Source organism: Stenella coeruleoalba, assembly GCF_951394435.1.
Source record: "Stenella coeruleoalba genome assembly, chromosome: 4".
Taxonomy (NCBI): domain Eukaryota; kingdom Metazoa; phylum Chordata; class Mammalia; order Artiodactyla; family Delphinidae; genus Stenella; species Stenella coeruleoalba.
This window is the reverse complement of record NC_137149.1, coordinates 104,705,089-104,727,949: the sequence shown is the minus strand read 5'-3', so window position 1 is coordinate 104,727,949 and position 22,861 is coordinate 104,705,089. Positions and strand designations below refer to the sequence as shown.

Here is a 22,861-nt window from a genome sequence, read left to right as displayed (position 1 = left end):
AAACCACTGTTCCTTTCTCTTGTATATGTATATAGTTATATTCCACAGACATTTATTGAGAAATCTATGATCAAGGCATTGGGGATACAGTGATTCTAAAAAGTCTCTGCTCATGTAATAGTCAAGTTATAATAAGGAAGACAATTTAAAACAAGTAAGGTCACAGAACTTCAGAGATTTTGAGACTTGGTTTTAGCAATTCTCTGAAACCCTCGTGGCCCAAATCTGAGTGGCTCCTTATTCTTTAAGACTCAGACATTTTTACCTTTTGCTAAGTTCACCTGTGTTCATGTATGAACACCAAGTCTAATATCTTTGTAATTAGACCCATGACAAGGCCATAGTAATATCAGATGTTTCTCCTGGATTTCTGGTTCTAGTTTAGAAAATTCTTGCATCAGATGGTAAGATCATGCTGGAATTACTTCTGACATGTTTCCCAGGGTCCTGGTTTGAGAGGACTGCTTAGTGGTCCATCATAGACATCTCATGCTGTGAGGGGGCCCACTATCACCAACTCTGCCTATGTTCCCTCTGGGCTTCAGACGAAGTACAGTGAGTGTTCCCTGGTTTGAAAGGCAAGCTTCCTCTTGTCCCTCCCTGTCCCCTCACTCCCCAGTCCACTGCCCCCATCACCACCCCTCATCTCTTTTGCTACCTGTTGTTGCTCATCATTCTGGGATAGCTAACCCTCTCTTTCCTCTTACCCGTTCTCGCATTGCTCTGCTTCTTTGGCTATACTCATGTTCTCCTCTTTCTGATTGACGTGGTCCACCTTGATTATCTCAGGATGTTAAATCTACCCATATTAGTGTGGTGGTCTTCCTAGACCCTACTCAGGCACTAGTCAAAGTAGATGTTTCTGCTGTGGTGTAGTTTAAAATTAGAGTATGGAGTTAAGGAAGCAGACCTTCCCCACCAGGGTCTTCTAGTTCTTCTTAAAGGTGCTTAAAATCAGACTACTTACTGCACTGCACGGTATTTTCAGTGCTTTATGCTGTCCATTGAACCTTATGGGTCCATCTGAACCAATTACATCATGCTGTTCTGATCCCCTCTTCCCATCAGTAACCTATTTGGATGTCTGCTCTGTAAACTTTCAGTGCTATTTACCTACCTCCTTGGTGAGCTATATTATAGTTCTGTTTGTTGTTGCAGGGGATGCTTTAAAATGGTTACCGTATTTGAATTTGGGGAGATAGTTAAATGTTCTCTTGACACTCTGCAATCAGAACAAGTTCATTTTAAATCTTTTTATAACAATTTCATTAGAGGACTTGTCTGGTGTCTGAAGTTGCAGCAATTCCAGTATGTGTACTTATTTTGTTTCCTCCACTGCGTCTCAATGAGGACCATATTATTTTTTTTCTTAGAACAAATTTAGGTTGTAGTAGATTAGAAGAAATTTATTTTGATGCATTATTTTAGACAAAGGACTTAACTTGGGTGGAAGTAGAGTTCATTAGATGGTATTGGTTTGCATAATCTTCATTGTCTTTCCAGCCCCGTTTTCTGCCAGTCCTCACCTATAAATAGAACTCCCTATTTACTGTTTTCACAGAGGAAGTTTATAATGACATAAATAGTCTTCCTTTTACTTGAAATACATGTCCTTCTTCAGGATTCTTCTGTGATACTATGCCCAGTGACCAAGGCATTAGAATATTTGTGATATTTTTACTTTTCTAGGCCATTGAGTATCATTCATTTGTTAAAGAACAGTTCATTAAACCTAGGTATACTTATAATAATTTTTACCCTGTAGCCTTCTTTTCACTTACCAATTCCTGTCTTTTTTTCTGTTACCTCTCTTTTGTAGGCTTTTTGAAGAAGCGTGGTACCTGGCCTAGAGTACCAGTTGCCTTAAAGAACTTTGAAGCCCCATCCCTATCCTGTGTGCTTTGTTCCATTGTTTTTAAGAGAGGAAAAGAAATTCTAATACTAGTTAATAATATCTTACCTGTTTGTTAGGGTGTTATCTAGTGCCTTTCAAACTAGGGGGAAAAAGTTAGTGAACAAAATAGTAGATATTAAAAATGGTCATTTTCAGGTATAGTTTCTGCAGACATTTTTACCTTTGTACTATGTGATGACTAACACCAGCCTTTCGTCTTCCTTTCCACTGACCTGGGTAACAAGTAATGAGTATATTTAGAGATAAAAATAATTTTGTCACCAAATATGTTCTTGCAGAGCATGTTATTTTCCTTTATTTTCTCTGTGGTATTGCGAAGTCATGCTGTGTGCTACAGGTTTTATAGGTATGAATAAGAATTGATTATATAAAGAATATGTAAGACTGGAAAGTGATCCCTGATAGTTAAATAGTCAGGACAGGCTTCCTGGAGGTGGCATCAGTTAGCCAGACCTGGAAGGAATACGTAATACAGTTTCAACGTGTAGAAACAGGATGAGCAAGGGTAAAGTAAGAAAGGGCAAGATTTGTGCAGAGCAGAGAGCAGACCTGTTTGGCAGGAATGTAGAGCACAAATTGGGATATGGTAGGAGGAAATAAGGCTGGGTCAGATTGTGGAGAGCCTTCTTAATACCGAGCTAAAGAGGTTAGATTATTTCCGGCAGGCACTTGGGGTGCCGCTAAAGAAATTTGAATAGGGAGAAATATATGTTGCCAGAGGAATTCTGACTAGAGCTATAATTGCAGGGAAAGTAAGGCAAAGAGCAACTAATTGGACTCTCTATCACAAGTAAGATTTTGAAGGCCTTCCAGGTACAGTCAGTGGTGCTAGAAACTTAGGGAATAAAAATGAATATGAGGGCTCCCCTGGTGATGCAGTGGTTGAGAGTCCGCCTGCCAATGCAGGGGACACAGGTTTGTGCCCCGGTCCGGGAAGATCCCACATGCCACGGAGCGGCTGGGCCCGTGAGCCATGGCCGCTGAGCCTGCGCGTCCGGAGCCTGTGCTCCGCAACGGGAGAGGCCACAACAGTGAGAGGCCCCCCGTACAACAACAACAACAAAAAAAAAAAACCAAAAAAAACCATGATACAGTGCCTACCTCTTGGGATCTTGTAGTCTATAGTAGAAAAGCTTAAATGGTTAAATAGATTATTGTAATACAGTGTAGTAAGTATGATGACAGGTTGATACAAAAACAGATGACCCTGAAATTTGGGTTTGGCCGGGGGTTAAGGGGAGTCAAGGGTGGCTTCAAAAAGGACTGATACCTGAATTATCCTGAAGGATGAGAAGGAATTAGTGAAACTCCCAGATTAAAAACATTAGCAAGAACGTTTTTTCTTATTGTTGTCAATTCTGCTGTTTTCTACAAAAATATAACTTGTCAAAGGTTCCCACTTACTGTTTTAAAAACAAAATAATACTTAAGTTGTTCAAAATTCTTAGTCAGCCTTTCCCCATCCCTTATTTAAATTTTTTCTTGCCTCTGTCTGCTTCTTTAAATGCTTAATGGATTTTATGTTTATCTGTACCTTGGTCTTCACTAAGGAGGTTGGAAGAGAAAAGGAGGGTAGGGTGAAAGGCCTTCTAGACAGGGGAGATAGCCTGAACAGCATATGTTGGAATATATAGCAGTGAACAAAAGAGAATAATTTCAGCTTTCATGAAGATGTACAGCATACAATTGCAAATAAAGAATTCAAGTTCCAAAGAAGTTTATAATACAAATACAGATTTGGACACAATTTCTAAAAATGATAGGTAGGCTGGAGGAGTAGACGAGTTTGAGGTAAAAGATGTGGGGAGAGAAATCTTGGGGGGCAGAGGGCACGGGGAGAAAAAGTGGCCAGCAAAGACGACAGACAGCCTATATTAATTATCCACTTTGTGTTTTCTTTCCCCCGGGCTCAGATGGATAGCTCCCAGTTGATCCACTGTCGGGAGCTTGTGGCACATCACCTTTCTACTCTGCAGTCTTCCCTGCCTCTAAATTCCGTTTATGTCTACCGTCCCCTCAAGCACACCCTGGTGACCTGTGACAAAGGAGTGTTCAGATTACATCCCTCCTCTGCCCCAGGCCCAGATTTCTCCAAGGACAACAGCAAACCAGAAGTGCCAGTCAGAGGTACAGCAGCCTTCTACCATCATCTCCCAGCTGCCAGTGGGTGCAAGCATACCTCTGCTAAACGCAAAGTAGAGGAAATGGAAGTGGACGACTTCTATGATGGGATCAAACGGCTCTATAATGAAGATAATGCTTCAGAAAATGTGGGTTCTGTGTGTGGCACTGATTTATCAAGGCAAGAGGGACATACTTCCCCTTGTCCACCTTTGCAGCCTGTTTCTGTCATGTAGCTCCAGGTGTTACCTTCAAGCGCAAACTAAGGTAGACTACTGTGGGAATGGGAACATGGAAAACAGGATAGGCTGTATAAAGGTATATACCTTACCAGGCTGATTCGAAATGAGCCAGAAAAAAAAAAAACCTGTTGACTTGTATGGCTAATTATAATTCAACATTATTTAAGCACTTAAAGACCAAAAAAAGTGTAAAATTCAAGATCAAAAAATTTTTAAGTAAAAAATTTCTTTGTAGTGTTTGTCAGTTCCACCCTTTTCTCTGCTAAAATGTAATGTAGATTACCCTGTGTCAGAAATTCACGTTCAGTGTTTTTTCTTTTTTAAAGTTCCAAAATTCCTAGCTAGCAAACCTTGTCCCAGAATCCTGATTTAATTTTCCTCTTGCTTTTGCTTGCTGCTTCTTTGAATACTAAATGAATTTTATGCATGTTGACCTATAGCCTGACTTCCACTGATGAGGAAACCCTGAAAATTTATTTTTAGCAATTTAGTGAACAAATTATTTCAGTGACAGCCATGTTTATAATCCATGATTCAAATTCAGCTTAATCTGAAAAAGGTACTTCAAAATTGCCTGTGAATCAGAGTTGGTAACAGAAAAAGGACTCCCATTACCATGTTGATTTTTGTTTGTCTCCTTTCAATTTCTAGAGTTTGGAAACAAAATATTTTCATTTTTATCTTAAATTGAAGCTTAAAAGTGGCATGTGATTAGGACACTCTTAAGATTTGTTGGAAGCATTTTTGACATTTGTATAATAGAATTTGTGATAAAGTTAATATATCCAGGTGCTCACCAAAGAAACATGTAACAACTAAAATTAGATTTAAAAAAAACTGTTCAGTTCACTCATTTATAATCAATAGGAGAGACTGTCTAGATGTTGGGGCAGCTCTATGATTTGGATCTGTAACATGTAATAACTGAATTCAGTACCCTAGTTTTATGTTAAGCTATTAGGATTTACTTGATAAAAGTTAATCCCCCTGCCTCCCCAGCCTACCTGTATTCTCTTCATGACTTCTGGGTCCTGAGCTCCCTGTGCAGCCTGAAGAAGGTACTGCAGTCAGAACCATGTACTGATTGGTAGCAATAAAAGTTGTCCTTAACCTTTTTATCTCTTTTTTTCCTGCTTGTGAAGAAGTGCAAGTTCTTGATTAGATAGGCACTGCTATTTCAACTACGGAAGATGATAAAAATCCTAATATGCTTGCAGAAAATAAAACATGAAGAAAGGGGGGATTTAAATGTGACTGAGTTTAGGTTTTGACATGGTGGACTGTGACCTTCCAAACAGTAAATTCTTAGCTTAAGGAACTGTGAGGGCAGACACAGACCCATATCTAGATAACCTGTCACTTTTAAGCCACTGATTTTGTTCTGGTTTAGCAGAGCAAGAGTATTCTCCGGTCAGCATTTGACTTTTAAATTCTTTTATGGTAGGGCTGGCTACCTGCTGTAGTCCAGTCAAGGGGGAAACTTACGTGTAGGTAAGTACAGGGAGTAAGAAGGAATATAGAAGAATGAACTATTTTGGGGGTGAAGACAGCATGAAGCTGGCTTTGCAGATACACATAAAAAAAAAAAATCCCACTTATCCTAATCTTCATCTGGTTCTGTTTCTTAATTCTCCTGAATTGTGGGAGCTCCAGGAAGTCCACAACTACAAATGTTCATCATTAAAATAAATGCTACGTAACCCCCTGCCCACTTCCACTTAACAAATGAGGAACATTTTTGTTATGTAGAAAGCTAGGGATAAAGTTGAGTCTAGAATCAGAATATTTCATTTGTGGTCCAGTTGCTACATACAGATGGTACAGAAGTTAGAAATAATATTTTAATTTCTTGATCTTGAGGCTTTCTAATCAAAAATGGATGGTAAGTCCGTTTGGAAAAAAGTATTTTCATGGGAAACTGAATTGGAATGGTTGGGCTGCTGCTAGGTCTCATGCCTCAAAGCTTATTTAACCCATAGATCAGTTAAATGATAGTACTTTGGAGACCAGCCCCTCCTGAGCACCCTTTCAGTTACATCTCCCTGCCACTGTCCCAGAGACCTGCGCTACCATGAGCTCTTGGAGAACTTTGGCTCTCTGGGGCCTGAACTCACGGACTGAGACAGAAAAAAGCAGAACATTCTTGAACAGTGTGGAACTTTTCATTAAGAATGTTCCTACTGTTAAATTAGATCCTGTTTTATCAGAAACTATTCTCATTAGCCTGTCCCAAGATACCTGTCTTAAATCTTGGCATCACACCACAATTACTCTCTTCCAAGATTTGGAAACTCGAGCTTTATGGATCACGATTGCCTGGTGCCTCCTGGTGGTGAGAAAACCTGTTATTCCACAAAGGCTCTGCAAAGGCAAGGGAATAAACATGATGGGAGAAATTAGTTCTTCTCTAATCCTCCATTCAACAGAAGTGAAAGTGCATGCTCTAGCTCTTGAAGCTCTTACTAGGAGTAGCCGAACAATTACTTGTCTTTCAGGGTTGAAGTTCGTTACCTGTGGAGAACTGAATTTTCTGCAGATGATGTCTTACATTAGTGTGGAGGGGAGGGCTGGGAAAGGAGAGTGCTCTCAAATGCCACTTAAAAAGACTGATACAACTGATTTGTCAGAAATGTTCCTGACACCATGCCTTCGGCTCTGAAAGAAGCTGTAGCGTAGCTCCTCACTTGGCCAAGCTGATGAGAATCGGAGCCTACAGTCCTGCCATTGAGGGAGTTAAGACATTGGCGTCTGCCCCCGAAGAAGTATTCTTTCTTTTCTCCTATGTCATTAGAACCAACACGTATGTATGTCCTGTCTATTCTCTTTACATACCTGGATTTTCAGGATTTCTAATTCACTCCTTTGGAGTTCCTGAAACAAGAAAGTAAGTTGTCCTTGAACATCACTGCCCGAAACAGCACAATGTGGTTCAAGCCACTGACGCTCAGCAGGCATAACGGGGAGCCTTGTTATCTTCATCCTTAAGGTAGTTTGTACATTTCCAACTGGAAAGGGAAGATACTGTGCCAGATGTCTTTCTTCACAACCCTCCTGGGACATAGCAGGTTGAAGATTAGAGAATTGTCCACATAGCCAAGAATTTTTAACAAGGTTCAATTTCCGACTTACCAAATATAAAGGATAAAGCTTTGAGATATGATGTTTTGTCTAACATGTAATTGTTATTTCTAAAGCCTCCAAAATTGTTGAAACTAGCCTTTAAACTGTGTTAACAGGAGAATGTCTCCTATGCTCATTTATAATGTTTTGAGCTTTGGCCACTAGATGGTGCTTTTAGAAAAAATAGAACATCTTTTTAAGTTTCAGGGAGAAACTGGGCTTACTGTGTGGGAATGAGCAGTTGAGCGCTCACCTCTTGTTGCTAAGCAATGCATCAGCATCATTTGCAGTTACAAGTTCACATCACGTAAGCCATAGGAGGCCTGTGTGTGTGGGACTGAGGGAAATTAGCAATATCTGCCATGGTTTGGGACAGATGGTGGCTAAGTATGTCTCGTACCAAAAAAAAAAAAAAGTTTTGCAAATTAAAAATCCTAATACTCGTTCATTGTTTGGTCCTGCAAGATAACTTCGAATTGAGAATACTTGAAAATAGCCAACTCCCAAAAGCTTGCTGCTTTCATTTTGAGCTGGATCTGACCAATCATTAGGACAGAAAAGATGAAGTACAGGCTTTGTAGCACAGCTTGCATTAAGGAGTTAAAATGAACGCTTTCCCTCACCATACTGATGAGTTTACAGACCTTCCTTTATTTACAGTGCGGTTACATCCCGATAAACTCATCGTAAGTTGAAAATATCCTTAAGTCGAAAATGCGTTTAATGCACCTAACCTACTGAACATCATAGCTTAGCCTAGTCTACCTCAGATGTGCTCAGAACACTTACAGTAACCTTACAGTTGGGCAAAATCATTTAACACAAAGTCTGTTCTATAATAAAGTATTGAATATTCTATGGAATTTATTGAATACTGAATTGAAAAACAATGCTTCTAAGTGTATCCGTTGTTTACCCTTGTGATTGCATTGGCTGACTGGGAGCTGCAGCTCGCTGCCACTGCCCAGCGAAATGAGCATCCAAACTGCGTATTGCAAGCCCAGGAAAAGATCCAAATTCAGAAATACGGTTTCTGCTCAATGCATATCACTTTCACACTATCATAAAACCAAAAACTTGTGAGTCAAACCATCTTAAGTCAGGGACCATCTGCAGTGGTTTTTATGATGTAAGACCCATGTGTAGCACACAGACATAACTCTCCCTGGGCCATCTCTTGATTATTGAAAAGGTGTCATGAGAGGTAACCAAGAACGTCTTATCAGATAGAGAAATCTGAAGAGAGCACAAAACACTAGTGTTGAAGTTTCCAGGAGGCTGAACCTCTCCATTTCTCTTGACTCTTGAAGTACAACCTTCATAGCAGATCAGATGCCAAAACTGTTGACCTTATTGTGTTACACAACAGTAGGGCAGTGTAGAAAAGCATAGGCCCAGTAAACTGGTTTCTCATTCTCAGAAACAGCTTATTTTGTTAGCAAGAGAACACTCCAGAAAGAAGGGCAACCTTAAGAAAGAAACCACTGAAAAGCAATTGGGGGTGGAGGTGGGTTTTGCTTTTCAGAATACTCTCTCTCACAATTTAGCATAGAAAGGGCTTACCTTTTCTGTTTACCCCCAGAATTTGCTGTGTTTGAGGTATGTAGAGAGACATGCAATTCATAGTGCGTGGCTACATCCACAGTACCTAATGTAGGCCTGGTGCAGTATATAGAATAAAAAAAAGAATTGGGGGGGGGTGTGTGGGAAAGATGGATGGATATAAATAAAGGGCAAGGAGAGCTAGAACTGCAACTCTTCAGTATTCTCAACGCACGGTGCAGAGAAGGCATGGTTAAGCAGAGTTCTTCGTGGAATGTTATTCCGCACCCTCCCCACCATACACAAGTTTTCTTTTTGACAGGGACCAACCTTGTGATAATAGCCTCTGCCTCCTCTGATCTAGGTGCCATGATTTTGAAAGGAAGTTTCCATAGTGGACTGAAATGCCATTCAACTCACAGCATGCAAATAACTGATTTGAGGCAGATGTGAAGTCTTCATCTGTACCTCCCACGATGTTCCACTAACAACCAAAAGATCTCATTTGTAAACAGCTACCTGTCAGAATAGGAAGGTTGGAAAGCGAGGTGAGCAGATACCGAGGCTCGCAATTAGTCTTTTTAGATTAACACATTCAACCTCTACACCAGCCCTGAGGGTGCCAGTTGTTTGCTAGAGATTGATCTGAAAGCCAGATGGTATCATTCTCAAGGACTAAATACCATGGTCTTAAGGATTCAAGTACAAGGATCTTCAAAATGAGCCACATTGCCAACACTGTCAATCTCCAGGGTGGAAAGATGACAGTCATCTGCAAAGCAAAAGGTTTTGCATAGAAATGTCATTTAAATACAGTGAAAATTATGTACTTAGTTTTTCAGATATCCAGAACTTTTACCCATAAGCTGGGACAATGATAGGCAGAAAAATAACCAAAATAACTAAGAAGGACGTTTAGGTACAGTTGATGGGGAAAAGTATGGTCAAGCCTATTGGGAAGATGACCTAATTTTATCTAACCCAGCTCAGCACATACTAATTCAGATCAGGTCTCTCCTTTATACGTGTGCTGTGCCTATCTCAAGTAGACCATCTAGACCATCACTTTTCAGCAATAAGGCCGAGTCTGTATCTGAAGTCAAGTAAGGTTTTTGTTTTAAAGACTATGAAAAATAAAAAGCCTATCACCAATGGAAATAGGTTCAGATGGCTCAGTTCTCCCTGCTTTCCAACAATCTAGCTTGAGATAAACGAGTAGTTTTTATTATTCGTATCTCTTAGTTGGTCAGCCAAGAGAACTTGAGAACCTACCAGTTTTATCAACATTTGAGAAAAGGAACCACCTTAAGTAAAATGCCAAATCAATGGAGGATAGCTGTGTACTTGACCAGTGGTGTCTGTTATCCACTTTCCCTAGATAACTGAACAGAGGCCAACCTGCGTGTAATAGCCAGTTCCCTAGCCCCGCCCATTAAGATGATTACCATTACACTTCCTCCAACATGAAGATTAAAAAGGGAATAACAGAAGTAGATAACACATTTCTCTACTTAAACAAACAAAAAAAATACTGCCTAATTTGCTTTTTAAATATTGCCCCAAAAATGTCTTTACAATCTGATGCAGAATTTACTTTTAAAATATGAGTGATAGGGTAAAGTTGATATTAAAATATTAAAAGGAGTTTAAAAATAAATCCAATTGTTGTACTTAGTAATCACAGTGGTTTCACACAACAGGATGTTCGTGTTTAACTTACAAACCTGACAGTATGTCATGCTGTAGCATCAGTTAAGGAGTTGATACCCACCATCCACGCGCAAACCAGCGGTCACATCATTAGCAAATTTCTGTCCTTACAGATTACACTGTAGTATGGAGGGGATGGCTCTTGACTCTTATATTTTAATCATTTAATGGCTCAGATGAACCTGATTTTATTGCATTTAATAATAGTGTCTTTCTAAGTAAAGAAGGCCCCTTGCCAGCAAGCTCCTCCAATTGGTCTAAATAACCTCTTCCAAGAATCAAATGATTCAAGAAGCAGGGACTGTTGCTTCATCATTTCACCTTTCAACAGAAGCATATGTTACCATTCTTAAATACAAGGGAACACTCTTAAGATCTTTACCAGATGCAATTCACGCCACCAATATCCACCTACTATGGGGCTAAAAAATGATGGAAATAAGCAGACTATTGACAAGTAATGAAATGAAAAGGTAACTTAAAATGCGTGTTCATGCCTTAAAATAGAAATGAATTTGAAAATTGTACCTTGACTACAAAAACTGCACCTAAGAGGTGGCTGCTAATAAAATAGCCTGTCACAAACGAGTCAGCATTAGAACTCACAGACTCAACTGGCAGAAGTGTGTGTGTTTGCATGTGGGTGTATTTTAAGTGATTTCCAGATTTTTTTTTTTTTTTTTGCAGACACAGTGGAGTAAGCCACCTGATCAGAACCAACGTTAAGTCACTGTTGCTGTTGTCTGGGACAGGATACGTACTTGTCGGGGGTTTGTTTCCAGGGTCCAGGACACAAAAACTGAACACAAGGTAAAGAAGAGCTTCGCAATAAATAAAAAGGCAGGGATGGGCCAGAAAGTTATTTTAAGGTACCTTTAAATATAAATTGAGTCCCAGAGGCAGAAAAGTCATCTACCTAACACTGGCACATTTTAAACATGATTAAGACTTGTAGGTCAAAATCCCAGTGACAGCACAGGGATTTTGTTGTTGTATCTGAGATGAGGAGAGCATCTTAAACAGAATTCTGTGACTTAAAACTTCATTTAAATTTCCCCTTGAGCTTAAAATTGGCATAATTTTGATACCAAAACTAAGTTTGAATAACCAATACATAAAACAGAACTGGCTAAGTAGGAAAATTTTTTTTTTCCAAAACAGAATCCCAAACCCCGAAAACTTAGATGAGGGGTGCAGGTAACAGAAAAAGAGTCAAATAAAACAACAATGGTTCCTGAATTTAAAGGAAGGATGCCCACTTCTCTCTCTCAAGAGGCAGACGGTCAGCTGAAAAATAAAAACATTGTATCAATAGAACACTCCAAATTAAAAAAATGCAGCCATCTTTGTTCATGCAATATCAAATGTTTAGGAAAAAAATCCCAAACTTCAAAACAACCCACAAAGCTAACAAAAGGAAGGAAAATTGTTGCCCCGATCTTATGACCTGATTGACGGTAGAGGGTCCTGATCGGGCTGTTCAGAATGTCACTCATGGGACAGAGGTCTGGAGTTAACATGAGATCAAGTCTGTGGACCCTCAGATTAGGGTCCATGCTGTCTTCAGTCCGTGAGTTCTTGTGTCAGCAGCTTCAAGAACATGACAGCTAAGCAAGAGGATCCCAACACAGGGCTACCTTGGGTTTTGGCCCAAGTTCTCTGTTTCACTCAATTTCCTTTTAAGTAGTAGTATTAGGTATTACTGTTTTTGGTGGTGGTAAGTCACTTAAGTAACCACTATGGGCAGTGGTTTGTAAACAGACATTGACAAATACAAACAGCAGTGCAATATTTGACCCAGACTTTAAAAGAATAGGAGGCGATGGTGGAAATGAGGTAACTCTTCCCCAACACGTGTGAACAGACAGCTCCTGCTCTTCTAATGCTCTATGTCCATTAGGAGAGAGTAGGGCTTGTCAACAGGATGGTTACATAAAGAAGAAGCTACAGAAGAGAAAAAAGAAAGGTTCAGATTCAAATTTGATTCTTAAAAGGCTTAAAAAAAAAAAAAAAAAAAGGAGCTTCTCTACAACAAACTGTGAAAGAACAGCAGTGTGTCAGTAAAGGGATGACTTCCTCAAGCCCAGCTTGGGGGGTGAGCTGCAGCGCCAGCACTGGAGGCCGGGGAAGAAGAGGACGCCTCGGCTGGGGCAGTGGGGCGCTAGTCAGGGTGGAAGGGGACGGGAGTCAGGGAGAAAGGGTGGCAGAGACAGTAATATGACGTACAGGACATCACGTGGCAAGCATCTTGGAGGAGCTGGTGCTGCCCAGATGGTAGCATTTGAAGTCCAGACAAGGCAGGAAAACACGAGACTCTTTCATCCCTATTTCTTTTATCCAATATTATAAGCATGTGTACATTTGCATGTCAAACAGTGACTAAAAAGAACTCACAAAAGGGCACACAATGTTTGGGTAAAAATATATTTTCCCCCACTTTATGTCTTGGCACTAGTGATATATGCATAGATTACCTGTCCGCCACTCTCCTACCTTAACAGACACCAAATTACCAAGCAAGTTTGCTAAGTGATTACTTTCATACTTGAAAAAATGATATGCTTCACATTAATACAATTATTTTAGTTTTTTAAAAAAGACAAGTGTCTAACATGCAGTTTACATATATGACAATTCTGCATTAACACTGAAAGTAGATTACATAACAGTTTTAAAAACACATTGGTTATTTTCAAACAGCAAAATGACAATGATCTACAACTACAGTTTAAGGCATATCAGCATATTTTAAAATTAAGAAATAGACAAAGTTCTAATGCTGTTCACAGCTTAATCTTCAACTTATTTTAAAAATTCCCTTCATACCTACATACAATCTAGACTTTGTACGTCATCATTTCCCCTAAAGAGTCATCACACATGTATCCTGTCAATGGAACCGAGACTTCTGGAAGCTGAGACTTGACAACTTCAGACACTTGCAAATGGGAAAGCAAAGGGATCTGAATGGACAGTTTTGGTAGGACCACACAGAGACAGTATGACATGGGTTGGTAACAGCTGAAAAACCCGATTCAACAGTTTGTATATGAAACACTTATGGATATGTCAAGAAAGTGAGGAAACCGAGTCTTTGTGAGGTGCACAAGATATGAAGTGTTACTGCTGGTGAGATCACAAAGCAGAGGAGGAAGGTGAGTAACCTGTGCCCAGCATTTTGTTAAATGTTCCCCTGGTTGAGGTGACCTTTCTGGACAAAACCTTGACCAATTAATAAAGAGCCTTAAGTTGGGAAAACATAGTCTCTAAACTGCCAGTAAATTCTCCTAAGTGCTTTTCCATCACATCCTACCGCACTTAACAACTGTTACGGGCATCTAAAGTCCAGAAGAAGCAAAAAGATGGTCATTATGGTTGAACAAAAGATGTGGGGAGAGGCCAGCAAGAGCTCACCAAAAAAAAAAAAAAAAAGGTGCTCCCTGCCAGTAGTTAGCACAAGGGAAAGACCATTAAACCAAGATCACCAAAAATTAAGCAATCATAAAGGGAGCCTAGCATAAAAAAAAATTTTCCTCTTGCTTTTTCTCTAGTGGAAGGTAGTAGTTTCTCATTCTAACTTTACTTACACAGTCAGAACCAAGGACCCTCTGGGAATTCCCTGGCAGTCCAGTGGTTAGGACTTCACGCTCTCACTGCCGAGGACACAGGTTCAGTCCCTGGTCAGGGAACTAATATCCCACAAGCCGCACGGTGCAGTCAAAAAACAAAAAACACCAAACCAAAACAAAAAACCTAGAAAAAAAAATGAAACACTAAAAACCAAAAAAAAAAAAAACAAACCAAGGACGCTCTAATATCCAATGAACCCACAATGCTGTGTAGAACAGACTGGGGTTAGTAATTTCTGACTTGCAAGGATATCAAGGAAAAGTCAAATCTCTGTGTTTCTTGTAAAAAAGATATAAATGTGAGCCATTTAAAATATATTTAGGTTTTCTGTTTGTTTGTTTTTTAAAAAAACAAAGACTCCTCAAACCAATACCTCCCTACCCCCCTCCAGGGAAAAAAAAATCCATCTATCCCATTTGTTTCTCTAATTTTAAAAAGTCAAAAAGGTCTCAAAGGTTTTTTACTGCCGTACTTACATGCAAAGGCGAAAGCACATCCAATTAGATTTGAGGGTATCATTTATTCCGTGCAGAGCCAAGGACTACTGTGAAAAAAGGCACAGATACAGAAAGAAGAGAGGGCAGCAATAACAAACCAAACAGGGCCAGGGAGCAGGGGCAGAAAAAAGTTCAGGAGCAATGCATTTTTTAAAAAAGCTTTGATATGTTTTCTTTGACTTTTTATTCCCTGACTCTCCACATGATTTATTTTTCTGTGAAAAATTTAATGGGAAAAGAAAAATCAATCCAATCAATCAACAATCTTGGAATCAAAAAGTCAGCTGGATGCCTTTCGTGGCTAGGCTCACTTTAAAAAGGCTTTAGTGATGCACGTAAAATGAAAATTTTAAAGTGATGCATTTTTAGAATTTAGAAGTGTATTTACTGTTACAAGGCATGAAAATGCTCACACAAGCAATGGCTGGAACAAGCATACAACACAAGTATTCAAGCTTCTGTCTGGTGCACAGCATCTGAGCAAACTCGGCCCATGGTTAGAATCAGCATGCTGCCTGATAGCCAGCTTCAGACTAGAATCATTAAAAAAGCAAAAGCAAAAACAAAAACATTGGTCCAGTAGCTCCTAAACCTGTCTTTATATCACTATTGCTGCTTCTGGTTTGCAGTTTGTATCCCAGCTTAGTTTTGGCTTCCATGAAACTGATTTCTTACTTTGCCTAATTAAGCCTAAATCAGTTCATGGACGACCATTCCTTCTGTCCCATAATAGTGTGGTTGAGGATAAAGAGAAGGGGAAAAAGTCTTCATTGGAATCAACTAGAGACTTATTAAAAAAAAAAAAAGTGTGTGTAAGTGTGTGTGTATTCTATCCTATTTGATTAATGTATGACTAGTGAAGGCCAAAAGGAAAATGCAGAGGTGAAGTATCAGGTTCGTGAGAAATGTTATTCTTTCAAGTAAGAAACAGGAGACTACGGAGTTAGAGAGAAAGCTGCGAGTATCTTGTTATTAGAGGGGGAAAAAATCAAGGAAATGAAAGGATAAGCCTCAAAAAGGAAAAGTACAGAAAAGAAATTAGATATGCCCTTTTCCATACAAATTTGGCATGTAGTCTATGTCCTGCCATATGGTTGAGTCCTAACCCTTGTTGATGGGGCACTGGGGCCTTAAACGCAAAGAGCAGGTAGAGCTAGTCTTCGTGAAGGAAAAGGTGAGGACATTCCTTCAAGACAAGTGGATTTGAAACACCAGCTGTTCTATCCCATCATGCCTTTACTGCAAATATCATAAAGAGACTATGCAAGGAAACTGGATGTGAAGCTGAATTTCTGCTTTCTTGACTTGTGGGTTTATATTATGTTCCTTCCCATTTCTACCTTAAGTTGACAAGGCCTCCTCAAACTTGTGCTGCAGATGATACAGTTTATAACAGATTTTCTATTTTAAATATTGCTGGAAAATTTCTCCTCATAATTATTGAAAACTGTATTAGAAGCACTCGATACCCTGGAATCAGTCATTAGGCCCTCCTCTCTCAGCCTACTGAGAGCAGATTTAGGTGTGTTTATGAAAAGACTGGATCTTGTAAGTAGTAGGCAGGTTGTGGAAAGCCCGTCATCCTTAGTAGAAGATTCTTCTACTAAACAAGGTTGTATGATCTGTGAGAGGGCCATGGTTGCCCTGATACAAGGGAACAGACTCATCATTTTCTTATTACAACCCCACTTGGCCAGGATTCGAGACACAGGGGTTCAGACACATTTTTAAAGCCATAAGAGGAGACAGTCAGTCTGAACAGACCCACAACCCAGGCCAAATGATGCTGTTATAGTAATAAAAAAAATCCACGCAAGGGTAAAAGTCAGGTAAAGCTTACCCACCATTCTGCCTACATACAAAGCTACCTTGGTTCGGGGCAGGTGTGGAAAAGAGACAGAGGGAGTTCAGGGCCTTTTGCGTCATGGAGACGAATAATCAAGGAGAGCAAGTTGTCATGGCTATTCAGGTTTATAGTCAGCTGCTGAGGCGGTGAAAAGTTTTCCTGTCAGACGTACATGTAGCAATTTAGCCTCCTTCCCTTGGTCCAAAGCAACATAAAAGTAACAGAACAGGCATGCTTCCTGCTGCCACTCTGAACAGGCATAAAAGGCAAATCATTTGCTTTCCAGAAACAAAGTCCGGCTGCACACAGCTTTTGCTGTTATCCCCTTGTTCTATCATTTTCCACCACCAAACAACATTCAGCAAAATGAGTTAATCGTTATATGGTGTCTGGGAAAGGGAAAAAAATAAAAATAAAACAAAATAAAAGGACACAGATGGCAGAGATACAATATTACTGCAAAAGCAGGTGAATGCGGACCATCCTTGGCTTGCCAGGCTTTATGTGAAGCTTGCACTGCAAGTTAAAAAACAAAACAAAAAAGTTAGAAATAATAATAAATTAAAAGAAGGAAAATTAGGAGTGCCAGCACCAGCATTTGGTGATGGTGAATGCTCATGCAATGATTATGGAACTGACAGAAATTAAAACCAAAAATTTGAGTAAGCTATTCTACATGACAAGCAAAAGCAAAATTTTAATATTGAATTAAAGAACACGTGGTTAGTTTCCATTTGCAGGTAATTCAGAATTCATGAGTGACTTCTTGAAACCACTACATGTTCTAGTGAAAGGATTTGCTGTTTGACTTTCATCTTCTCAGATAACACAAAACCATTATCTATTAGATTTGGGTATCACATCGGTACTGAATATACAATAAATGTCTTTCAACAATTAACTTGGGGATTGGAATATAGTGGATGGAGGACATGCTATTAAGCTACTTGGGAGGGAAAAAAAAAAAAAAGGACAATCATTATATGGTTACAGCTAAAGCAATGCCCGGAGCCTTCCCCCTCCTAGGTATAAAGCAATGCCAAGTCCAAGATTCACATGTCTAATTTGAGGCAAGTCCAAAACATGCAACTTCATTCCTTAGGAAGAATCAAAATATTATTTTAAAAAAGAAAAGATGAGTGGATGATTGTGTAAACTATAGTTATCAGATGCCAGGTACCGTTTTAAAATGATAGATTTTTAAAACTTTGTTTTTGGAATGGATTCATCTTAACCAACAAACTGCTGGCTGGCAACTGTGCAAAGTTTTCAGAAAAGATGAACACTGAACAACTACCAAACAACTTACCCTCAGGCACTCCCACCACTGAGGTGTAGCCGCAAACAAGGAAAGTGACTTGGTGGCCAGAGATGGCAGGAAGCGGGGGTCCAGCTAATGGCAGTGCCAGGGTTAGTTCTACCTTGTCTGCAATCTTAGGAAATGTTATATGCTCTCATGCCACTAACAGGTCAAGGAGAAGTACAAAGCCTTACCTACGTTAAAGAGGGAGCGTGTCATTAGAATAGAAAAAAACGGAATTTAAAACTATTAGAAAAACGAAGTGAAGCTCTGAGGTGGAAGCATGGCAGGTGAATCAATACGCATCTCTTTTTAAACTCTCTCCCTGGAGCAGCTCCTAAGCGACAAGTGTGATGACTCCAGCCTCTCCTCCAGCTACACGAGGAGGAAAGAGCCTCGCATTTATTTTCCAAGTACTGTTCTGGTTACCCTGACTACTGTCTGTCTGTGGTCCTCTCTAACCAAAACTCTCCACTGGCAGCAAGGGAAGTGATTTTTTTTTTTTTTAAACTTTGACACTTCAGGCCTCCAACTGGCAACTGCTTTCACTGTTCAAATGGGAAAGTGTGGAAAAGCTTAAGAACATAGAAGTTACCAAAAAGTACGCGCCCTCGTCAGGCACAAAATCTGGTGACTACTGCTCACCAAATAAAGTCTAATTCCATTAATAATAAATGAGAATGTATAAATAAGGCTAAAATAGAATTCGCACACACTTCACATAAACGTGAAATGAATTATACACTGCTAAGGCCCAAGGCTGGGAAGAAAATAACCTAAAATGTTCTATAGGAAAAGGAAAACCTCCTTGCACGGAGAAGTCCGTTATTAGGTACTTTTTAAAATGGAGGCACAATACTGGTCAGCTCTCGGAATTTTTATTGCTTAAAGGCACATCCAGTACACATGAAATATCCTTGGAACATTGCTGGTCTTCTATAAACATTTTAAGTTCTGAAACATGTACCTTTACGCACTTTAGTGCTTCAGGGTAAGAAAAACTCGACTTTGGGTTTCCTAAACCATGAGTCAGCAGCTTTTTCCTGTTTCATTCATGCCTATAGATGTGTGTACACACACACACACACACACACACACACACACACACACACACACACACACACACACACACACACACACACTCCACCTGTTTTTATCCTGGGTTAGTTTGGATCAACAAGGAATGATGCCAGATGGCTTTCGTTTTGTCTTCCCCGGAAGAGTCACTAATCTCTGAATCTGCATGGGGAACGTCACCATTAGTGACCGATGCCCTCCCAACATGTGTAGCTACAAAGTGCTTTCTTGAACTGGATTATAATCTAGGCAGTCGTTACTCTCAGAATTAATCCAGCATAACTAAATTTTCGGCCCCTGGAGTCCTTTGACCACGTGGGTCTGTACCAACCCCATTTAACTCACAGCTCACCTATACCAACTTTCTATTGCTTAGAAAATCTGCTGGCTCCCCTGCTCTCTTCATACATTTCCTGCTGGCTCAAAGCTTGGAAAGTCAAGGTCTGCAAAGCAGAATTTCAAACTTTCTCTGCACGTCACTGTAGCAGTGCATTTTGGTTTCTACCACAGGAAACGTAACAAGATTCCTCAGGGACAAGTCTGCACGTTCACTCAGATTAAGTGAACACCACTGTGGAGCTCACTCCCCCGGGATAGGACTCGATTACTGTGCAGGCTCAATCCTATCTGCCATATATGTCTAAGAATGTAATTCTTTGCTTACTCCAGTACCAACATTTTGTTTACTTAGTTGTCAGCCTTTGCCCTAGAACCTTAGCAATGGATGAAGAGCAGGAATCCTGAAACACGCCCTCAGAGGACCACATCTTAAACAGACAAAGCAGGGTGGCATCCATGGGCTCACCACCCAGCTAGCACTAAGGTTTCTTCAAAGGTATCTTACTGACCACTGTGCTTACTGTCAAACCAATAGTAATTGTCATAAAATGGCACCCTCTAGTCTTTCAGGTGATTTGATGTAAAGCTTCAAATCACAGCAGAATTTCAAGGCAGGCCCACATCTCCCACTGGATTCAGGCCGCTGCTCTTGGGGTGTCATAGGAAGCGACAACTCAAAAGCAGAATCTGACCCTTTGGCACATTAAATCAAGGCCATATTTAAAAAAAATTTTGTGCGGGTACAGGTGTGTCTTGAGAATTGGTGGAGGTGTCTTAACGGGCATTTTGATCCCATTTTCACAATAAAACGATTCATCGTCTTGTGGAATTTAGAGGGAAAACTAGTGGCCACTAGGAGTTCTTCCAAATCTTTCATTTTGGGAACAAGACTTTCAACGACTGGCTTCTTAAGCCTTACAACGGAGAATAGAAAAATAATTCTAACAATCGTAATTTTAGGATGCCCTTTATCAAGAGCCATGAGGATTGTCTCCAGAGAGTAGTGAAGAGAAACGCACTGTCTTCTCAAGAGTCCTAGTGTTGGTGCAGAAGATACTACTGGAGATGACAGGTTACTCCAGTCCTGATTGCTTGATCGTGTGGTCAAGTTTTATAAATTAGTGTCTGTGTACCCTTTAGAAATACTTTAAAAACCTTTGTCGTCTCCCCTGCACTGTAGAGAAAATTCTTGCTTTTATCTTTCTGGTAATAGGCCAGTTTCCAGTCTGTAAATGGGAAAAGTAGAGACATGCAAGAGGAATAAATTGTTAGAGGGCCCCGCTGCATGGGGGTGACACCTGCTTACTTTTTCTTATCCTTGTCTTTCTTGGTTTGCTGGGCCCCAGACTGCTGGGCCTGGGACTGTAGCAACTGAGCTGCCGCCTTCTTCTTCTGGAAATTGTTCACCTCCTCCTCCAGTTCCTTCTTCTTGTCTTCCACTTTCTTCTTCTCTTCTTGGTGTGTCCGCTTTAGGAGGTCGAACTTCTCGTGGAGCTGGAGAGAAGAGGAGGAAGACGAGCTTGGTGGAGGGAATGGTACGCTTACTGGCGTAAGGCTACCTGGATCCGTTCAGAAGCAGAACGTGTGTGTGCCGCTGCCCGTGCTTTAGTTACACGACTGAGGTACCGTCTGGTGCTGAGCCAGGCCGAGGTGGTGAAAAGCACCCCTTGGAGCCCTACACACTGTTGAAACTTGGACCCCTTAGCACTAAGGGGAACCTCTGTGCACTTTTTCTGATAATAAAATACGTGTTCATTGTAAAAAGCATAAAGAAGAAAATAAAAATTATCCATGCTCCTAATAAGAAACTCACCCTAGTGGTAAGAAAAGTTCTGTACTTCTGGTCCTTTTTTGAAAAGTATAATCTATATTTACTTAGAGACTTACACAGTGACTACAGATATATGTACCCATACTATTCAAATAAGAAGAGTATGTGGAGAAATTTCGGGCACTTGACAAACTGAATTTAGAAAATTATCACAATGCAGAAACAAAAACTGGAAGGGGGCTTCCCTGGTGGCACAGTGGTTAAGAATCCACCTGCCAATGCAGGGGACACGGGTTCGAGCCCTGGTCCGGAAAGATCCCACATGCCGCGGAGCAACTAAGCCCGTGCGCCACAACTACTGAGCCTGCGCTCTAGAGCCCACCAGCCACAACTACTGAGCCCGCACACCTAGAGCCCGTGCGCCACAACTACTGAGCCTGCACTCTAGAGCCCGTGCTCCGCAACAAGAGAAGCCACTGCAAGGAGAAGCCCACACACCGCAACGAAGAGTAGCCCCTGCTAGCCACAACTAGAGAAAGCCCGCGCACAGCAACAAAGACCCAACGCAGCCAAAAATAAATAAATAAATTTATATTAAAAAAAAAACTGGGAGGGAGGGAGGGGAAAATCCTTACTATTTAGATAATTCTAGAATTTTTACGTAGCATTCAACTTGATACTTAAAGCCAACAGCAAATAAGGCTCAACTTTCCTTTCTCTGCAGCAAAACTAGGGTGAGTACTTAGCTATTTAAATAACCTCTAAGTTTCTTATTATCTACCATCAAAGGCAAACCTATTTCTTGCTCTCATTGGGGTGACTGTTACAGCAGAAATCCATGGGGCCTGATTCCAATTGATGTTTGCTCAGATAAACTCTTATAAATTGTAATGCGCCTCAGTTTATCTTTTTTTTTTTTTAATTTCTGGCCACGCTGCACAGCATGTGGGATCTTAGTTCCCTGATCAGGGATTGAACCCGTGCCCCCTTGCAGTGGAAGTGCAGATTCTTAACCACTGGACCACCAGGGAAGTCCCTCAGTTTATCTCTTAACAGGGTAAAATGAGTAATATTCATTGAGCTATATCAGCTAAAGAATTAATTGGGTCATTTTAAAATCTGAAGAGAATTGACTTTTTAATTCTGAACTCTGCTAAAACTGTATCTTATTATAATGAAAATATTACTTAAAATGAGATCAAATTACTACTCATCATAATGTGAAATAATCTGTACATCTGAAAATACTCATTGTTATTTCACGTTATTCTATGCACACGTTTAGCCGTGTATTTAGGGTATTACATATAAGAAACAAATATAAGTAAAAAGGATGCATTTACATTTAATCAAGTGACCTTAAAAGTTTCCACACTTCATTAATCTAATGGCAACTAAATTAAGTTCTTGGTTTAATTTAAATAATGGGTACCTTATAATGAAATATACATTCATCTGTGCAGTTTTAGGCAGATTTTGTGTGCTTAAAATATTTTAAAGTGATAATTTGTGTGTCTCTGTGCTTAATTATTAGAAACAACTTTGTTCCATATCAAAAGTGATACACCGGGCTTCCCTGGTGGCGTAGTGGTTGAGAGTCTGCCTGCCGAGGCAGGGGACGCGGGTTCGTGCCCCGGTCCGGGAGGATCCCACATGCCGCGGAGCGGCTGGGCCCATGAGCCATGGCCGCTGAGCCTGCGCGTCCGGAGCCTGTACTCCGCAACGGGAGAGGCCACAACAGTGAGAGGCCC

At 40.3% G+C, this 22,861-nt stretch overlaps 2 protein-coding genes and 1 long non-coding RNA gene across 4 annotated transcripts in view; 2 read left to right on the top strand and 1 right to left on the bottom strand.

Moving 5' to 3' along the window:
* The window catches only part of CCNI (cyclin I), a 32,346-nt gene extending 26,958 nt beyond the window's left edge, over positions 1–5,388 (top strand). The window contains 1 exon segment of the mRNA XM_079920722.1: positions 3,829–5,388. Within this exon segment, the coding sequence (XP_079776848.1) occupies positions 3,829–4,272 (444 nt within the window). The 3' untranslated portion in view covers positions 4,273–5,388.
* A 3,927-nt stretch (positions 5,389–9,315) lies between these two features.
* Positions 9,316–21,673, top strand: LOC307186057. Its single transcript, XR_013828243.1, has 3 exons — positions 9,316–9,488; positions 11,338–11,460; positions 20,813–21,673. It is a non-coding gene; the product is annotated as an uncharacterized lncRNA (long non-coding RNA).
* The window catches only part of SEPTIN11 (septin 11), a 90,203-nt gene continuing 80,068 nt past the window's right edge, over positions 12,727–22,861 (bottom strand). For both annotated transcript variants that reach the window (XM_079920720.1, XM_079920721.1), the window contains exons 9-10: positions 20,646–20,833; positions 12,727–17,139 (exon numbers count right to left, since the gene is read on the bottom strand). In XM_079920720.1, coding sequence (XP_079776846.1) covers positions 17,124–17,139; positions 20,646–20,833 — 204 coding nt within the window. In that variant the 3' untranslated portion in view covers positions 12,727–17,123. The remainder of the gene's footprint in view (positions 17,140–20,645; positions 20,834–22,861) is intronic.